General features: G+C 40.4%; 1 protein-coding gene and 1 long non-coding RNA gene across 3 annotated transcripts in view; both read right to left on the bottom strand.

Moving 5' to 3' along the window:
- Positions 1-2,787: 2,787 nt before the first annotated feature.
- LOC147018311 (uncharacterized) lies at positions 2,788-13,302 on the bottom strand. Its single transcript, XR_015062330.1, has 4 exons — positions 3,794-13,302; positions 3,506-3,664; positions 3,202-3,259; positions 2,788-2,912 (listed from the first exon to the last, which is right to left on the bottom strand). It is a non-coding gene; the product is annotated as an uncharacterized LOC147018311 (long non-coding RNA).
- Positions 13,303-13,435: 133 nt separating this feature from the next.
- Positions 13,436-19,468, bottom strand: part of MASP1 (MBL associated serine protease 1) — a 103,499-nt gene continuing 97,466 nt past the window's right edge. For both annotated transcript variants that reach the window (XM_085897849.1, XM_085897851.1), the window contains 2 exons: positions 17,805-17,910; positions 13,436-16,926 (listed from right to left, as the gene is read on the bottom strand). In XM_085897849.1, the coding sequence (XP_085753975.1) occupies positions 16,730-16,926; positions 17,805-17,910 (303 nt within the window). In that variant the 3' untranslated portion in view covers positions 13,436-16,729. The remainder of the gene's footprint in view (positions 16,927-17,804; positions 17,911-19,468) is intronic.

The raw sequence follows: 19,468 nt of genomic DNA, 5'->3' as shown, positions 1-19,468 counted from the left end.
ATACATGTATAATATTCTATGGGGTGTAAGCGATTCAAGGATAGTAAGGGATGAGGAAGGAGTTGAAGAAGAGAGGGAAGAGGAGGAAAAGGAGAAGAGAGAGAAGGAGGAGAGGGAGAAGAAAGAGAAGGAGGAAAGAGAGAAGAGAGAGAGGGATGAAAGGGAGAAGAGAGAGAGGGAGGAAAGAGAGAAGAGAGAGAGGGAGGAGAGGGAGGAAAGAGAGTGGATGAATAAATATCAAAATATGAAAACCAGTGAGATTCAAAAAAGAATAGGGGTATTACAGAAAATAACTCAACCCACCGAGGAGGAAAACAAAGAATTGATAAGTCTATTTACAATACTTTCGACAAGACTATTGACATCGAGAAGACATGTATTTTAATTCAAGTTTTTCATTTTTTTTTTTTTCTTAAATAAATGGGGGAGAGAGTGAAGGCATTTCTAAGGATTCTTTATGTTTTAAAAATTAAGATTCAAATGTGCATGTTGGAAACTAAAAAGGTTTTTGCACTCTGCAGGAATTTTTCTCATAAATAAATGAGTTATTGTCTCAAATGTAAAAGAAAACTAATACTAAAAATATTTCATATATTAAAAGTAAAAATAACAGGGTTATACAAAAAGGTATATGTTCGGTGTGTGGTTCAAAAAAATCAATTTATCTCCCAACACAAACTAGGAGGAGATATACAAAAGTTTTTATCAGGAAGTAAATTTACAACTACTGGAATACCAGGGGAATTACATCTTCCAGGGTATTCTTTCTGTGGTCCAGGCACAAACTTGGATAAAAGATTAGATGAGGCAGACAATCCTAAATCCTGGAGTAAGCCTATCAATAGAGTTGATGAAGTGTGCATGAGACACGATATTGATTATGGGAATACCACAAGGTTGGAAGAAAAGCATGAAGCCGATAGAGAAATGTTGTATAATTTGTCTCTGATACAAAATCCAACCTTGAGAGAAAAAGTTGATCGGTTCATTGTGAAGAAGATGATCAGTGCTAAATTGAAACTTGGACTTGGAAATTCAAAAAACTTGTAAGCTCTAATGATGTCATTAAGATTGAAGAGCAATTAGCTGATGAATTACATAAACCAATATTCACAAAGTTTCAGAGAAGGAAAGTTTATTCCAAGGAAGTAGATTATATCTGGTCTGCTGATTTGATTGAACTCAATAATGATAAGGGGTACAAGTATGCTTTAACGTTATTAATTTGAGGAGTAGATATGTGTGGGTTGTCCCTTTAAAAAACAAAACAGGTAATACTCTTATGTTAGCTTTTCAACAGATATTTAATAAAAATAAGAGAAAACCTAAAAAATTGTGGACTGATGAGGGTAGAGAGTTTTATAACAAGACATTTATGAATTTTCTAAAAAATAACAGTATTACATTATACAGTACCTTTAATGAAGGGAAGGCAGTTGTTGTTGAACGTTTTAATCGTACCTTAAAAGAGAGACTATATAAAAAATTCACACAACTCGGTTCACAACAATGGTCATCTTTTATTCAGGATATTGTGGATAAGTATAATGACACGATTCACACGGCAACAAATATGAAACCATCAGAAACATTTACAAAATTAAAATATGAAAAAGAGATTAATGTCAGAAAACCTAAGTTCAAAGTTGGTGATATCGTAAGAATATATCGGTGGAAATCTCATTTTGAAAAAGGTTATACGAAAAGATGGACCAACGAGCTTTTTAAAATTGTTGATGTAATAGATACGGTTCCTTGGACTTATAAGATATATGATTTGGAAGGGGAAGAGATTTTAGGTTCATTTTATTCACAGGAATTACAAAAGACAAAGATAAATTGAAATTTTTTGACTCCGCCCCTTTTTGGCTCCACCCACACAAGCCCCCGCCCACACAAGCCCCGCCCACACAAACCCCACACAAACCCCACCACACACCCGGCCACAAGCTCCAATAAATTGAAATTTTTGACTCCGCCCCTTTTTGACTCCGCCCACACACGCCCCTCCCACCGAAGCCCCGCCCACACAAACCCCACACAAACCCCACACAAGCTCCACACAACCTCCACACAAAAACTCCACACAAGCTCCACACACACAAACCCCACACAAGCTCCACCCATATTCATCATATTCACATAATTAGTGATTAGTTAATTAGTTCCCCACACACACAACATGTTTATTTAATTAAAAAATTATCCACCCATCCACCCAATCTCCACGCATCCACCCATCCCCCATCTCTCCACCCATCCATTTATCCACACAAACCTCATCCACATAAGCCTCATCCACATTCACCCCTCCCACACAAGCTCCACCCACATAAACCCCTGCCCATATAAACCCTGCCCACATAAACCCCTCCCACATAAGCCCTGCCTACACAAGCTCCACACAAAAACTCCACACACATAAACCCCTCCCACACAAGCTCCACCCACATAAACCCCCGCCCACACAAGCCCCACCCACGCAAGCCCCACCCACACACACACCCCGCCCACACAAGCCCTCCCACACACACCCCACCCACACAAGCCCCACCGAAGCCCCGCCCACACAAGCCCCCCCCCCACAAGCCCCACCCCCCTCATCCCCCCTGTCCGCCCCCACCTTTGACCCACCACCTCCCTCATCCCCCCCCCACCCTTCCCCACACACACACATGGGGAGGGGAGGGATGGGATGAGGGGGTGATGGGTCATTGGGGAGCGCACCTACCCCCCTCCCCCCTTTACATCTCTTTTATTCTTTTCTTGTAATTCAGAATCAAGTAATTGTAAACAAAACAAATATAATTTATTAATATTGAAAATATTAAATATTCATTTGCGAGAATGTACAATCTTTCCCAGCAATCTTCTTCAGATGTCTTGTGATTTCGAAACTCAGACACCATATTCTGTTTTGAAACAAAAAGTGGATAATAATTAGGTTCTATAAAGATAATTACATGGTAATATGAATAAGCCTCGTTGACCACTGAATTAACACACCAGGAGCCTGTCATCCTTTCAAGGTCAATAAAATGAATTCCAGTGTACTGACAAAACCACGTCCAAACTAATGATGCAACCAACATAAGGCGACATTCTAAAGAGAGAGTGATATTAATAATAATTCAGAAATATTTACCTCCAGAAAATCATGTGTTGTACGAGTGATATTAATAATAATTCAGAAATATTTACCTCCAGAAAATCATGTGTTGTACAAGATTGCTTCAACAGCTGATGTTGTGCGATAGTGCTGAAAAAAAAAAATAAGTCAAGGGTATAGATGAAGAGACAGACAGGGAAAGCAACACACACACACACACACACGCACACACACACACATACACACACACATAGACACACGCACACGTGCCTCACCATTGGTTTAATTCATTCGAGATCAGAGACCAGTCATTATAAATCATTGGCCTCTTCAATAAGAGCAGAGAGAGGTAGGTAGAAAGACAGACAGAGAGAGAGGCACACACACGTGTCTCACCATTGGTTTAATTCCTTCGAGATGAGAGGACGTGATAAGACTTCATGCCACTCATTGTAAATGTCTTTCAATTCTCTTCTAAAATCATTGATCTCTTCAATAAGAGTATTAATTTCATGAACCACGTCGTGATATGTAAACTCAATTTCTTCCAATGCCCTGTCAGGGAAAAAAAAAAATATATATATATATATATATATATATATATATATATATATCAGAATTATCATGATTTAATTAATAATCATTTGCTTCATCGTTCAAAGAGAAAAGCATACACAAACTTACCAACTCTGTAGTGGGCTGTTGGCTTCATCGGAAGAAATATCGTCCATGCCTCAGTTGTAAAAATGAAAATCCCGTCTGGCAGAAACTTTGTCTGGCGAACCGCTTATAAAGCAACGATGAGGAGATTGCTTAATCATTGGGTGTGGGCACAGGAAATGACAAGCTTCTCTTAATGATCTCATCTGGCCACCGCCCGAGTTGCAAATCATTTTTGGACATAAACCACGCCATAAAAGTTTTGATTCAAATGTTTTCAGTTCGTGTTCTGAGATAAAATATAAACACGAGACCTTGTCTCACAGAATAGTTCCTATTTTTTCACAGCATGACAGTCCAAAACCACTTCCTCATTCACACAGCACGGCCGTGTCAAAAAAACACTTCCTCATTTTCACGGCATGAACTGAAAACATTTGAAACAAAACTTTTTTCTGGCATGGTTTATGTACAAAAATGATTTGCAACTCGGGCGGTGGCCAGATGAGATCATTAAGAGAAGTTTATCATTTTGTAATGGCACAAAAGGGGTATCTTAAAAAATATAAAGATTCAAATGTTTTGTTTTTCAATATTTTAGATGGGGATTATTATGCAAAGAAAATTAAACTATTGAAGGAATTTGAGAATGAACAAATGTTTATAGGTTCAATGAGTGAGCTAAACAATATGCATTGGTTATTTGATAAAGAGTGTCCCGGGGCTTAGGCGTTTCAGATATTTCTTTAGAATCACCTTTAACAAATCTTTATCTTGTTGTATGGGCTATTTGAATAGAGAGCCCCTAGGTTAAAAGGGGAAATAAAAAAATGACCGTTTTTACAGCCATTTTTCCCTGCTGTGCAGGGGTTTGGCTTTTTCTTGAGGCAATGTTTTATGGCCGGATGCCCTTCCTGACACCAACCCTGGTCGCCTCTTACGACACACAGGGATATGGTACACCTATTCTAACCGGGGCATACACCGGGACCAGTACACTGGCACTCATTTCGCCGACCTCGGAAGGATGGCAGGCTGAGTCAACCCCCTGGTGTTAATTCAGCAGCCAACAGGATTTGAACTCAGGACCCTGGGATCCCAAGCCGCCACCCTAACCACTAAGCCAACACCAGGCTCCAGGTTAAAAGGGGAGACAAATAAATATACCTTGGGCTAAAACGGGGATTTATTTTTTTAGGGGAAAAAAAAGAAAAATTTCATGGCTGAAAATCCCCCATTCATTTACATGGGGAAAAGTGAGCCAGAACCAGTATTCTTACCCTACTCATCTTGACCAGACACCTTGCTTATGTCCAGAGAGAGTATTTTTTGACTGCATGAAAAGAGATTATAGGAAGGGACATAGGATTGGTGAGGTGAGCATCAGAGAGAGATGGAATGTTATAATCATCCAGTGTGGATTTAGAGGTAAAAAGAGAACCTAAAAGAGTTGCTTTATCAGTCAGAGAGCCAGCGATAGTATAATCTGAACGGAAAAGTGGAAGGAAAGGTAGAGCAACAGAAGTTGTAGGAGACACTTTTAGCTAAGGACCAGAAATATCTATTAATGGAAGAACATGAGAGGATGTCACATTTCTTTTGAATAAAGGAATGCTTCGCCTCACGAATGACATGTTTGCAATTATTTCTGGCAGCTATGAAAGCTGAATGCGAGTCGGAGGAAGAAGAGTTTTCCATGTCCGACATGCGGCATCCCTTGCACAAATGGCCGCAGAGCAGGAATTATTGAACCAATAATTGGTAAGAGAGATAGATTTGAAAGAGAAGGGTATATAAGCCTCCATTCCTGCAACAATAACCTTAGCTATACGTTCAGCAGAGATAGAGGCATTTCCTGAGTAGAGGTAGTCGTCTTTCCAAGGAAAGTCAGACAAGAAGTTTCGTAAACCAGACCAGTCAGTATTATGGATATGCCAATACTGGCGTTTTTTTCAGAGCAGTCAGATGAGAAGAAGTGATAGTAATAAAGTGATGTTCACAATATTGTGGTCAGAAAAAAACAATTGGAGGTGAAATTGTTTAGTTCTAATGCAATGGATTGGAAGTGAAGAATAAATCCAAAGTATTGGTAGTGTCTAAATGACAATCTGGGATATGGGTAGGGTGGGTGATAATTTGTTCCAAATCATGAAGAATGGAAAACGTAAGAGCTTCAACTCCCTCAACATCCATGTGGGAAGATTTCAGCTACTCCCTGTGCATACCTGCCAACCTTTTTTTAAGGAAAAGTGGTAGGCTGGTGTCTCACGCATCCCAAGGGGGGTCCAGGGCATGCCCCCCGGAAATTTTTCAAAAAAATGAAGCAAAATGGTGCAATCTCCTGCATTTTGAGACCACAGTTAGCTGAAATATATCAACATATTTTTAGAGTGAAAAAGAGAAAACTTAACATGGTTGATCTACTCACCAATCTTTATTTTTCTAAGACGTCATGATCATCAGTCACATTTACATAAATTACTGACAGTCCAAGCTCCACATGTATGTGCCCATACGTGTACACAAGAGTTTACATAAACCCACTGATACATCTTTATGAATGAAATGACTGGCCACTCTGATTTCATAACATATTTACAGTTTTCAGGTTTGAACAGTTAAGATGCACATTTAGCTATTCAGAGCCTGGTAGGTGGCAGATTTGGCCTTCTTAAGAAGGTCGGCATCTGGCTTCCACGAGAAGCAGCTGACTCCATCCGGCTTGAAGATGTTAATCTTCCCTGCCAGCAAACCACACAGAGTGTTTCTGACGCCATGGCTGTCCTAGTACACGCTTGACTTGGCGTGACCTTCCTTGCCGCGTCCCAACATGCTCCTCTGATCAGTTGTCATTTTTTTGACCATGCTGAAAAGGGACTCGCAGTAGGCGTTACTGTGAGGGATCAGCAGGACGTGTTTGGCCAGTCTACAGAGCGATGGGTAAACGGGCTTGCTGGTGCCAGTGGCAGGGCCCGTCATCTTCTCCATGGCTGCCCAAAACACATCCACCCTCTCATCTGGGTCATATGCTGGCAGGGTGACATCTGACTGATATGTGCAGAACTCTCTGCACAGCGCATCTCTGTTCTCTTCTGGGACAACAGATGCAGGGAGCCGTTCAACCAGTGTAAGTAGGCTCTGCATGGAAGCTGTCTTGGAGGAGGCTGGGTCCACGATGACCGCATTCCTGATCAAAGGGTCCTGGAATGGGAAATTGTCCATCATGTAGGTCAGGGAACCAACGTAAAACATTCAGACCTCTGCTCTAAATTTCGTCACTCCACTGGTCCCCTCTAGGGCGTTCTTCACAATGAGCTGCGTTGCCTGGAAACCAACAAATAGCTCCCTGTTCGACCTCTGGTGGTCCTGTTCAGTGAAGTCCACATTCAAAACGTCCTCCTCACCCTGGATGACAGAGGGCAGGACCAGACAGGACAGGATGCTTCTGCAGAGCTTCACCATTGAGGGGTACAGGCGGTGGATCATAGGAGCCTCGGTCTGCAGAAGCGTGTTAAAGCCATCGAAGTTGGGCAGGACAGAATGCAGGAAGTGGATGTAAAGCTGTGCAGTTGGATCTTTGAAGAGCCTGACCAGCCTCTGCTCTCTAGGCCCACCTCTAGTCATGGATGACCTTTTCCGCTTCTGCGGTTCCTTCCCTTGTAGAGGTGCATCATCATAGTCATCATCATCGTCGTCAAAGTGTGTCAAGAAGTAAGACCGCAGGCCACCCCAGAGATTCAGGCTTCTTTCCAGGCACTTGTGGAGAAAGCCACCGAGTTGAGACATTTTTTAGCACTTTCCGTATGGTCACATCACAGAATACTAGCATGTCTCGGAGCAGATGTTTCCTTTGCGCACTCTTGTCAAAGTGGTAGTACAAATCTATGACAAAGTCCTCAGGATCAAAACCCTTCAGAGCCTTGCCACCTGCCTTGGCTGCCAGGGCGCTTAAGTGACACGGACAGCCCATCAGGTATATGTCTGTGTTTGTGTCTTTTTGGAGGTACCCCATGACGCCACGATGTCGACCAGTCATTACTGAGACATTGTCCGACGAGAAAGCAATGCATTGTTTCAGGCTTAAGTCACACTTTCGTAGAGAGTCCTTTAATGCCGTGGGAATATTCTCACCAGTCGCGGAATTGACTACTGGCATGTCGAGAAATGATGTTGTGATTAGGCCCGTTATCTGATCTTCATGGGTGATCAAGACTGGGAAAACCTGTCCTCATCATCACTGCTTCCATCTGTTGCCAGGGTAAACATCAAATCGTTCCGGCCGACATTTTGCTTGATGCGATCAACTGACCGACCCGCGATGGTGGACGTAATACGAGTCTCCTCGGTACGACCACATGCGTACTGACGCGCGATCTCGTTGTCGGGGAACATCCGTGGGACCAGCTTGGAGAAATGGTCATTTAGGGTGAGAGGCAAATTGTTCTCCATCAACAGTCCTTGAAATAAAACCTCGGCATTGATTGACGTCGGCATCTCTCGCACTGGCTGGAAGGATATTTTTGATGTGGTTGCCACCGCGCGGTTGTTGTTCATGTGTTTCCCCGTGCTGATGTGGCGACTCAAGTCGTTGGATCCTCCATGACTGATGGAGAAGTCTGATCGACACATATCACAGAAGGCATGTCCGTCTCCCTTACGCAAAGCCTTGATACACTTGAACTCTGTTGTCCAACTTGGCTTAAACTCGTTGACCCAGCGTGGGGGTGGTTTTTTCTTTTCTGGTGTTTGCATTGTTGTCGTGCACTGAAACGATGACTACTCTCTGTTAACTGCAGTCTTTGATCATGAATGGAAAATGGCGCGTTGTCTTGAAATGAATGCCCGCTGTTTCCTGTCGTCCCATTTGATTGGTCATGCTTAGTTTGGAAGCAATAAGCAATCGCTGACGAGATAAGAAATCAAGGTCAGGCATGAGTTGTGTAGAATGTGGAAGCAGCCGCGTGTAATACGATCTTGGCAGTGAGAAACGAACGCAAAACTGACAAAACACAACTATTTTTTTTTCCAATAATAATTTCCAAATGCGGTATGTCTGACTAATAAAATCGGTAGGCGTTGGGAACTATAGAAAATCGGTAGGCTACCGCGCAAATCGGTAGGGTTGGTAGGTATGCCTGTGGTGTACATTGAAGTATAGGAGATGGTGTCTCCGACAAAACACCCATCCGGTTCGATAGGTTTTTTAGGTAGAAGGTTGGAGACAGCAACCGCTCAGTGTAGTACTACCGTTCTGACTTAGGAGCGTTAAAGTGGTGCCCGGAACCATCTTACACTCTCAGTGTCAGGATTGCTGGTCTTACTTTCTGTCTTCCTCAAACTATAACTACCGGGCTAACTTTAATCTCTCTTTCTTGCAAACAAACATCATATGCTGCACATAAGTAGCTGTGCAGGGGTTGTGGGTCGATGGAGGAGGGGTGGATAGTGTGAGTGTGACCATTGTTTTTGGGGGATGGTGGTGAGAGATGGTTTATGTGCACGATGAAGGTGCTTTATGCGGTTGATGGGTGATTGTTTTAGAGCTGTTTTTTACGCTGACTGGTGGGTGATTGTTTATGCGTGACTCGAGGTGCTTTATGCGCTGCTGGTGGGACATGGTTTTTGAACTGTTTTATGTGCGCAGCTGGTGGGAGATAGTTTTTGCACCCGCAAGAACCATGAATAGCCGAAGCAATGGGGCTGAAAATGTAGAATCGGGTCACATTTTATAAACCGCAATTAAGCGGGGTCCGCAAATGTCGAACCGACGAATGTCAGGGTTCCATGGTATGTGTACAATATCCCAATTTTTTTGTCTTTTAGAAACAGCAAAATTTCTTAAAGTACAGGTCAAATGCTACATTATTTTGAAATGTTGATGTGTCAATTTGCATTCCTTCGAAGACATAAGTTGATAAACTTTGTTATTGGTATGAAGACTGTCCCCAAGGGTATGCTGCATTTATGATTACACAGCCCAGCGAGCTGACAATTTGGAAATAACACAGGGTGATGTGATTCAAGTGACAAGAAAATCAAAAGAAGGTTAGTTAGCAGATCGGTTGTATTTTCATCAACCAATCTGTGAGGTGTATTAAAAAGTGTTGTATTATTGTGTTTTATTTTGGCTTGTTTTGTGTTTTCCAAATCGTTCTATCACTGAGGATCCTGAGGATCATTGAAAATTGGACCTGCTCCCTCTTTTTTTGTAATGGTTGTGAATTCTTAAATTCATTATTTAAAATACATATATTTTCATCATATGGTGCTAATGCTTTCTTATTCACTTGTTCTTCATAAACTGGATGCTTATAACTTCTTATGATATTCATTTCTCTCTACTCTTCTTTACAAGAAGCTATGGAGTTGTCATAATGCTCAAAGTCTATTGTCTCTTTTGATCACATTCTTCTTTATTGCCTTTAACTTTTTATCACATTTGGAAGCACCATTTTTTCAAAGAAAAATATTTACAAGTATAAGCCTTTGCTTTTACTCATACAAATTCACTCATAATTTATCCACCAAGTTGATCTTTAAATTTTCCAATAACTTTTTTATTTTTTGAAGAGAATAGGTTATTATTCTTTTCATAATTGCTTGTCACAAATGTATGTCTTGTTCCATATCCTCATAAACATCTGTTTTGATTCCCAATATAATTCATATCTGTATCTTCTTCTTTCGGCTGCTCCCTTTAGGGGTCGCCACAGCGGATCATCCGTATGATCCGCATAGTGATTTGGCACAGGTTTTACGGCGGATGCCCTTCCTGACGCAACCCTGGTTGGCTCTTACAACACAGGGATATGGTATACCTATTTTAACCGGGGTATACACCGGCCCAGTACACTGGTACTCATTTCGCCGACCTCGGAAGGATGACAGGCTGAGTCAACCCCCTGGTGTATTAATTCAGTGGCCCAACGGGGCTTGAACTCAGGACCTTTTGGATACCAAGCCGCTGCCCTAACCACTGCACCAACACCAGGCTCCAATTAATATCTGTATATCTGTATAAAATAAACTGTATCTGTAGCCATGTACAATAAACTGTCATTCTCGTATTTCTTCTTTAAGTTGGAGCAAAAATAGTCATACATTCACAATTTTGACAAGTCATGAAAACTGTTTTTCTTATATAAATGGGTTTATCCATAACATGTTTTTTTTCTCCATGTTGTTGTTTCATATGCAGCCTGTGGCTGCTGGTTGCATCACTTTCTGGAAGCGCAGTTGTGCTGCTGATGCAGTGCCCCTATTACTAGTCAGCTTGCACTCATTTTGCCGACCTTGGAAGGATGACAGGCTGAGGCAACCCTATTGTTATCCCCTGATGTTATTTCAATGACCTAACAGGGACTCAACCTCAAGATCCTAGGATCTTGAGCAAGCCACGTTAACCATTAAGCCAACACCAGGTTTTTATTTTTCCTCCATATGAATAGCAAAAATGTTCTCAGAGAATCCTACTCTTTTAAAACGGGTTATATTAATATATCTATGTGCTTGTTCCCAAGATTTAGGAAATCTTCTGTCTTGTCTATTTCTTTCATTTCCCATCATCTTGCCAAATACAGCATTGTTCATTCACTTATAAAATACTTTTGCTTCATATAATTCTCTTTTAGTCGAGATTAAAACAATCTTTCAAGACTATTCCATTGTTCTGCTCCTTTACCCATTTGAAACCTCCATATGGTGAAGACTGAGACATTGCCCATCCATACAAATTGTTAGCATTAAAATACATTAAATAAGAACTATCTGTTGAAGCATCATAATCTGGAGCACATTTATTGTTTGCTTTCGCATCGCTCTTTGTGCCGGCATGTGATAATTCACCTCTTTGGCTTTGCTCTATTTTCGAATTGGTAAATAATTGTAATGGTTGCACGGTCATCTTTAACATAGCACTTCGAGCTAACCTGTATAAAAATGAGTTGTGTTTAACCCAAAACTCTGTCTTTCATCATTTTTGCATTTATTTGACCCTTTTAATATTTGAACTATATATTTTTTATCTATAAGTTCATATATGTTAATAGATAGATCACTCATTTTCTCAAATTAAAGGATATCCTTTAACCTCATTGGAAATTAAAATCCTTTAACATTTAAAGTATTTTCACATTTTTTAGAATGATTATTCTTTAATGCTTCCAATGTGGAGGATGTCGGTGAGTAATAACAGAACATAGGAAGCATTTCTTATCTTTATTTTGAACATTAACAACTACTTGTCTTTCTTGGTAAATTGATAGAGAAAGAAGCATGAAGTGGGACTGATTTCAAGATGTGTATATCAATATAATTGATATTTTAAATAATAAAACAAACTTCCTTCTATGCTATCATCAACATCTATTTATATCATATAAACTTTGAAGTTTATCATAAACATTACAGTCAAATAAATCTTGAAATGTAGCAATAAAGTAGGAGGTGGAGGTGGGGTATTCTACATTAAGCTGTGTTTTTTATCCACCATGTTTTCTTTAATTTAATTTCTTACCATGGAAAATTACCCCCATATAAAACTTCAAAGATTTTAATTATTTCAAAACATTACAAATTGGAGTTTCAATCACATTAATTTTAGCAATTGTAGGAGCTATTAGTTTTGGTTCTGATTCTTTAAACTTAAAAGTTCTTTTTTGAAATACAACCTTTGAATGCTTCATCAGTGTCTTCAATTATAAACTCAGATTTATCAATCTCCTCATTATGAATTTGAGTTTTAATGTTTTTTGTCATATTGTTTTTTGATATGCTTTGAGAAAGGGCAATAATATTTGAATTCTGGGAGTGGTATGGGTTCTCCTGCCTTTTGTTTGTGTGATTGAAGGTGTTTTGACCCTGTGCGCATAGCACAAAGTGGGGTTAAGCAATTGGTTCATTCCGTTTGTCCATCGGTATATTTCTAAGATAGACAAACTACTTAATTCCCCAAACACATAGTGCAAAGCAGGGTTAAGCCATTGGTTCAGTCTGTTTGTCCGTCAGTCCATTTCTGTGATCGAGGAACTACTTAAGTTCAATTAAATTCTATATTTTGAACACTGTAAAACATTAATTGGAACCCGAACCTGCAGCAGTACTTTGGATCTGAATTTGGCAAATTGTATGGAGGCTCGTCCCAAGTGTGCATGCAAACTCGCAGTGAAGCAATTGCTTCAGTCTATGTCAGTCTTCTGGCAGTCAAACAAAATTGAAAATCATTCCAAACAGGAACCTCACTGTTTTTAGGGACATCATAAAGAACACAAACAATAGGCACAAATAATGCATTTAACTTGTTGAATAAGGTGGTAAAAAGATGGTGCATCAACAGTGGTAAGCTTCTGAATAAATGGTTTGTTTTGTTTTTTCTAGAGCCTTTAAAAACTTTGAATATATTTCAATTTAATTATATTGTCACAGAGCTGGCGGTCCAGGGTAATCTTCCAACCCAAATTGTGGTGACAGGCAGTTAACACCACCAGCACGGATGGTCGAGCAGTTTTTTCTTATTAGGAGGCAGACACATTGATCCTTGGAGATTTTAACATGTGCGGGATGGGCAGCGTGAGGCACTGGCGGAACGACGGAGGCACGGGGAAGCACAGCACGGGGGGGGGGGGGGCTTATACTCGAACTTCACGACAAATACACAGATACAGCAACTTAAAATAACTGGATTTAATGAAAATAGACAAATATTTACAAAGGACAATAATCAGAATAAAATAATATGCGAGGTAAACTGAAGTCTAAAGTCGAGGCGCCTCTACACAGACTTAAATACGGACAAGGGGGGACAAAATATAAGAAAATCTCTCCTTTATTCTGGCACTTAAATTTGTCCAGAGATGGCCTTTGTGGAGCTTGGAATCGAGGCCCTTCAATTTGCATTTGTAGACATCCACAAAATGGCGCAAATCCGCTCTCTCGCAGAGGGAACATTCGTCAGGCAATTCGTGAGCGGTATTCAACACCAAGTCTCAGAGACCCCGTGCAGCTGCTTCGTGCATTGATCATCCTCATCGGGTCTGTCTCTCACAACCAGCCAAGAGTCGATGGCCAGCATCTTGCTGAGTACGTGAGCCAAATCACCTCAGCACAAATATGAGAATGCGTCAATGGAAAGCCAGTCGTACAGCCAGTCTTACAGGCTATCTCCTAGTTACATTCTCTCTCGACTGTGTGCATTCCTCACTCCGCACTTATGCCTTCCTCCTCTCAACTCTGCCTGACATCACACTGAACAAGGGTCCACCGGGGCGTGGCTTGCTTGCCCGAAACCCGGGAAGTGGGGCCTCCGCCCGCTTGGCACGATTGGCAAGCTTCTGATGTCACGCTCATCAATCATCAGCCTCGGGGGCATGACTTTACCTGCTGTCATCCTTGGAGGTGGGGCTTATTCCTACTTGGTCAGGTTATAAAAACGCAATTCTTCCATAGTTTGTAATACAAAAACATAGGGAAAGTCACAGGGAGGGCAATTACATACTTGAGGAACTTATCCTTAATCCCCATCTAATTGACAATGCCCCCACCCCCAGCCACCCGTGTGGTGACAAGCTCACAGTTTCCCTACTTAATTACATTGAGATGTCTCCTACACGTCCACGGACCAAACAACTCTATTCAATCATCACTTTCAAATTAAATTCCTCCATCTACCCCCACAACCAAAACAATATATTTGAACACTGTAAACATAAATCACCTTGTTTGCACTTCCAAAAACCTACAGGTTTAGCAGTATTTGAGAAAAATTTTACGTCATCTCGACCAATCAAATTTGCCATACGCTTTGAGGGTGCTGTCACAGTGACATTCAGACAAAAATCGTGGCACTCTGCGATGAATTGACAGAGCTAACATCCTCGAAAAGATGTCTGTTTCGTGCATCCTTTTTTCAAAGATTGTACCAAAATCGTTGGTTTCTCCGAGAAGAGTTGGCAGAAGGTTCAGCACTCGACTGTTCCATTTGACTAAATGGCTTTGTATAGTTTTCATCGCATCTGTTATTCCAAGTTCATGAGCAAAGCTAATATAGATCAAGCTCTGAAACATAAAGCAAGAGTTGAAAAGAGCCTTCCCATTTCCTTTTTCTTAAAACGGTGCAGGGCAAGGTGTTCTATGAACTCTCTAGTATATAATTATGTTTAACCAAGTCCTTTGAGCAGACATCATAATGTCGTTTTTCTTGCACTACTAGCTGGAGTTGTTGAAATATATTGAATGTGCATTTGTGTGATTGTAAGTGTTTGGTGTAATAGTTGTAGTCCTTATTAGAAATGTCACAATGAGTTATATTCACCATATTTATCTGGAGACAGGTTGTTTAAAATGATTTTTGGAGATGAGGTTTTTTTCCACTATCTAAAAAGAGAAAAATTGTTTCAATATGACTTTTACCTCCATTGCCTAAGGAATGATTTCATACCAGTTTGTCTGTGAGCAGGATATCTCAAAAAGTTATGGACGGATTCTGACGAAACTGGTGGACAGGTTTGGTGCGTGACAAGGCCAAATTGCTTCAATTTTGGTGAACATTGAATCTGGATCCAGATGCATGGATTTTTTTAAACTTTTAAATGATTCGTCACCATTGAGAGATTGGGCCAAAAACGATATATAGCACGATATTTCAAAAAGTTGTGGGCGGGTTATGACAAAACTTGGTGGATGAGTTGCGGAGGTGACAAGAACGAGCCATTTAGATTTTGCTTCAAGTCGAGATACAGATCCGGCCTTTCAGTGGGATAAAAAAATGTAAACTGTTCAGCCTGGTGGAAGTATGTGGTCTTCTGAGTGCCGTTCTAGTATGGAGATGAGTTTTTCGCACTATAATTTCCATTAGAGCTAACCCAGACTTAAATAGTTGTACTTAAGTAGCACTTCATTAATATTTCATGATGAGATGCCTTGGAATCCTCATATTTATACTACTTCTCCAGGGTAAATAGTTAAGCCGATGTCGATTTTTTTCAGTCACAATTGCCAGGGTTCATCGCTTTGCAATCTTTGTGATTGAATCACAGTGAGGAGATCATTTGGACCATCGAGACCATGCCAAGACGAACTCCCAATAATAGACAAGTGCATCAGGTAAACTATAACGACACTTGGTAGAGTGCATACCTCCGCCATGCTGAACTATTTACATTTTGCATCCCACTGATAGGCCGGATTTGCATCCAGACCTCAACCAAAATCTAATTGGCTTGGTCTTGTCACCTGCCCAACTCATCCACCAAGTTTTATTATAACCCATCCATAACTTTTTGAAATATCATGCTATATTTCGTTTTTGGCCCCATCTCTCAATGGTGAAGAATCACTTCAAAAGCTATTGTAATAAGCCATTTGAGTATTCTTCATTGGAGTGGAAACCTGTCCAGGATTGTACTCATTTGCCCAAATGACACTGTCCTGGCAGCCCAATGCACCTCACAGTGTGAAAGGAACGGTTATTATTATTATTATTATTATTATTATTATTATTATTATTATTATTCAATAAGCCTCCCTGAATCTATTTAATATCCCATGACGAGAGGGGGTGTTCTTCAATGCAAGTTTAATGATGTAATGTGACATAGGTCAAATGATGGGGAAAAAATGTTTATTGTATTCAATTTCGAATAAAGTGCAAAAGATCACGGATCTGTTCACATTCAAGCTTGCTGCTTTAATCGGCTGTTTCCAACTGTTGGCATATAATTCTGGGTATCGATGATCCCTTGGTGCCATTGAAGAAGTGGAGGCTATTGTGTGCTGGTACTCTGGACAAATTCTAAATCCTTACCATAATCTATGGAGAGTACTACTTATATAATAATTTCAAATCAGTGATGATGTAAAATGCAGATTTAATCACAATTGAATCTTGATTAAATAGGCATCTAAGAGAAGGAGAGTGTCATGAAAAGATTCCCAATCTTTCAGTCTTGAAACTCTCTCACCCCCTCATATTTCATAGTTGATACCAGTAACTGATTTGATCCAACTGAATGATTTCCACACATTGGCATAAATTCCATAAGAATACGCTTCTCCACAGCCCTTGCCCCAAGAAACCACCCCTGCAAGGACCCATTTCTTCTTTTCATGATCTTTAACCATGAGTGGTCCTCCAGAATCTCCTTGGCAAGTGTCACGACCACCTGAAAAATCCCCCCCAAAAATTAGTCATTAGTTGAATGGGATTTGCCTGCACATCCATTTCATTTAATGTCCACAGCCATATCCACTCAGCTAAATCTTAGGATGTCTACAAGAATGGGAGGATATGTGAACCCCTTTGTATTCCCTATCAATCCCCTTCTTTCTGTTCACTTGCTCCTCTTCCTTCCCAACCTTATTTCCATCTCATACCATTTCCTCTCTAACTCGAGACTTCTGTTATACACCTGCTCACCTCATCCAATGTATGTTAGAGGTATCGGCATCTTAAAGAGAAGTATTAACTCTTGCATTTGCATTGGCCCTTCTCCCTTGAGAACCAAGTTCTCCAACTTAGTCCTCCAGTTCCATTTTGTTGTCTGGCTGATGTGCATTTGGGTCTCAGTATAAAGGCTTCGATATGACATCTGATGACCCCTCCCACTCACATGTAACTGTTTAGGCCAGGGATTTTGAATTTGGTCAGGATGCTGGAACACAATGGCCTAGTCTTATGAAATACATTTGTTAAGCAGATTGATAAGAGTAGATGGGCAGACATGACTAAATTGAAGATGTAAGAAGTGGTAGAAAATTGACAGAGATAACTAATGGCACAGAGAGAGGATACTCATGAGATAAGTCATATAGCCGACCTCACTATAAACATGGGATTAAATGTGGCCATGAAAGTAGTCGTAGTAGTCGTAGAGAAAAGCAATAGTAGTAGCAGTAGTACTGGTGATAGTAGTACTAGTAGCAGTTGATTTGTCAATTAATTTCTCTTTTCAACCAACATCCAATTAAATTGGTGATCGTAAATATTAAGGTAAAGGTGAATGGCAAGAATTTGGATTGCCAATGAGTGAGTGGAGCTTACCTTGATCAAAGCCTGCACACATCATATCACTGGTGATGGCATGATCGGGCGAGTGTGCTGCATATGTTTCACGGCACAGATGATGCTCTACTATTGGAACCTCAGCCTGGTATGTCAGAAGCAATTAGAAAAAAACACAATGTCTTGTAATAAGGGCAGCTTTTCTTTGTTGATAAAGAGATTTTTTTTCTTTCAACAGAGGAAATGGCATTTATAAATTATACATACAGATACTATACTGAAATGTAATAATCCCAAACATATTACTATTATACAGGTACTTATTCCAGTTGGTATCATTTAATTTCCTTGAACTAAACCAACATTTAAAAATTTTATTCCGTAAAAGAAAATATCCAGAAACAGATGCCACAAAGGAGGAATATAGTCTGATACCAGATTGAATCTGAATAACTTGGTATAGCTCGCTGGCATGGTGTCGATCCAGAGATGGACCAGCAATGTTGACTACCTGCATGCCAAATGAGCTAACTTGTTTGCATCATGACACATCCTTCTATAAAATAAACTTTAAAAAGCAGTTTAAGCAGCAAATTTAAATTCTGAATTCGTTTTGGGATTTTTTGGGGGTCCATGATTATCTGTGGACAATGTTATCAATGAAACACATGACATTAACTTTGCACTTTGTTCATTAGGCATGGCTACCTCACAAAAATTAGAGGGAAATTTTTGTTTGCATAACTTTTGTTTGCTTGCATAAAATTATCAATGTATATGAAAACAAAAAGCATGGTGAGGCAATGAAGTTGTGAAGACTATATGTCTATTAATCATGTCCTGTTTGAACATTAATTCACTAAGACCCTTAAGACCCCTAAAAACCCAAAAGACGCAGATCACCCAAAAGTCTCCAAGCATCCAAAACACCCCAATGACCCAGAAGTCCCCAAAGACCCCGAAGACCCAAAAGACACCGGAGACCCAAAAGTCCTTGAATATCCCCCCAAAAAGTTGAAGACCCAAAAGTCACCGAAGACATAAAAGACCCTGAAGACCTCACTTCCACAAGGTTCTTAAACAGTGAGTAATTGGCCTTCACACCTATTATCCAAATCTGAACTCTGGGATTGGTTCTGCAAATTCCTTTCAAAAACATCACTTTCCCACTTGTGCATTTGTCAAGCATCCTGCTCTTCTTCTCGAGGTCCATCTGTGACTGTTAAATTGCCTTGCACTTTTTCAAATTGGGCAATTCTGTCTCCAGAATTTACATCAGCAAGCTCACTTTCGATTGTTTCAGGATCAGCCACTTCTGTGATACTTGGCATGTCAACATTACCATTGCTCTCCTCTACTACATGTTCTGCAAATGGTTCAAACATTGGCTTTGCCAAATCTGCTCGATCATTTTCAGTAACATTCCCAATGCCAAAGTGCAACAAGTCCAGTTTAACTTCACCATTGGCTTTGTACGAGTCAATCACCCAAAGCATGGTCTCAACAGAACCATCAACATCACCTTTAAGAATAACAGAAACTTTTGGTTCTACCACCTGTCCCTTGATGGTATCGTCCCAAGTGTTCAGCCTCTCCTGTAACATCTCATCCATCCTTTCCCCAGTCAATAGCGACCCCCACCAGCCTTTATCACTAACACCCGCTCTTGTTCTGTTACACGGACCCACAACTTTTTCACATCC

This window comes from Eptatretus burgeri, chromosome 10 (assembly GCF_056783735.1).
Source record: "Eptatretus burgeri isolate ZD-2024b chromosome 10, Ebu_testis_v1, whole genome shotgun sequence".
NCBI lineage: Eukaryota > Metazoa > Chordata > Myxini > Myxiniformes > Myxinidae > Eptatretus > Eptatretus burgeri.
This window is presented reverse-complemented; position numbering and strand designations above follow the sequence as displayed.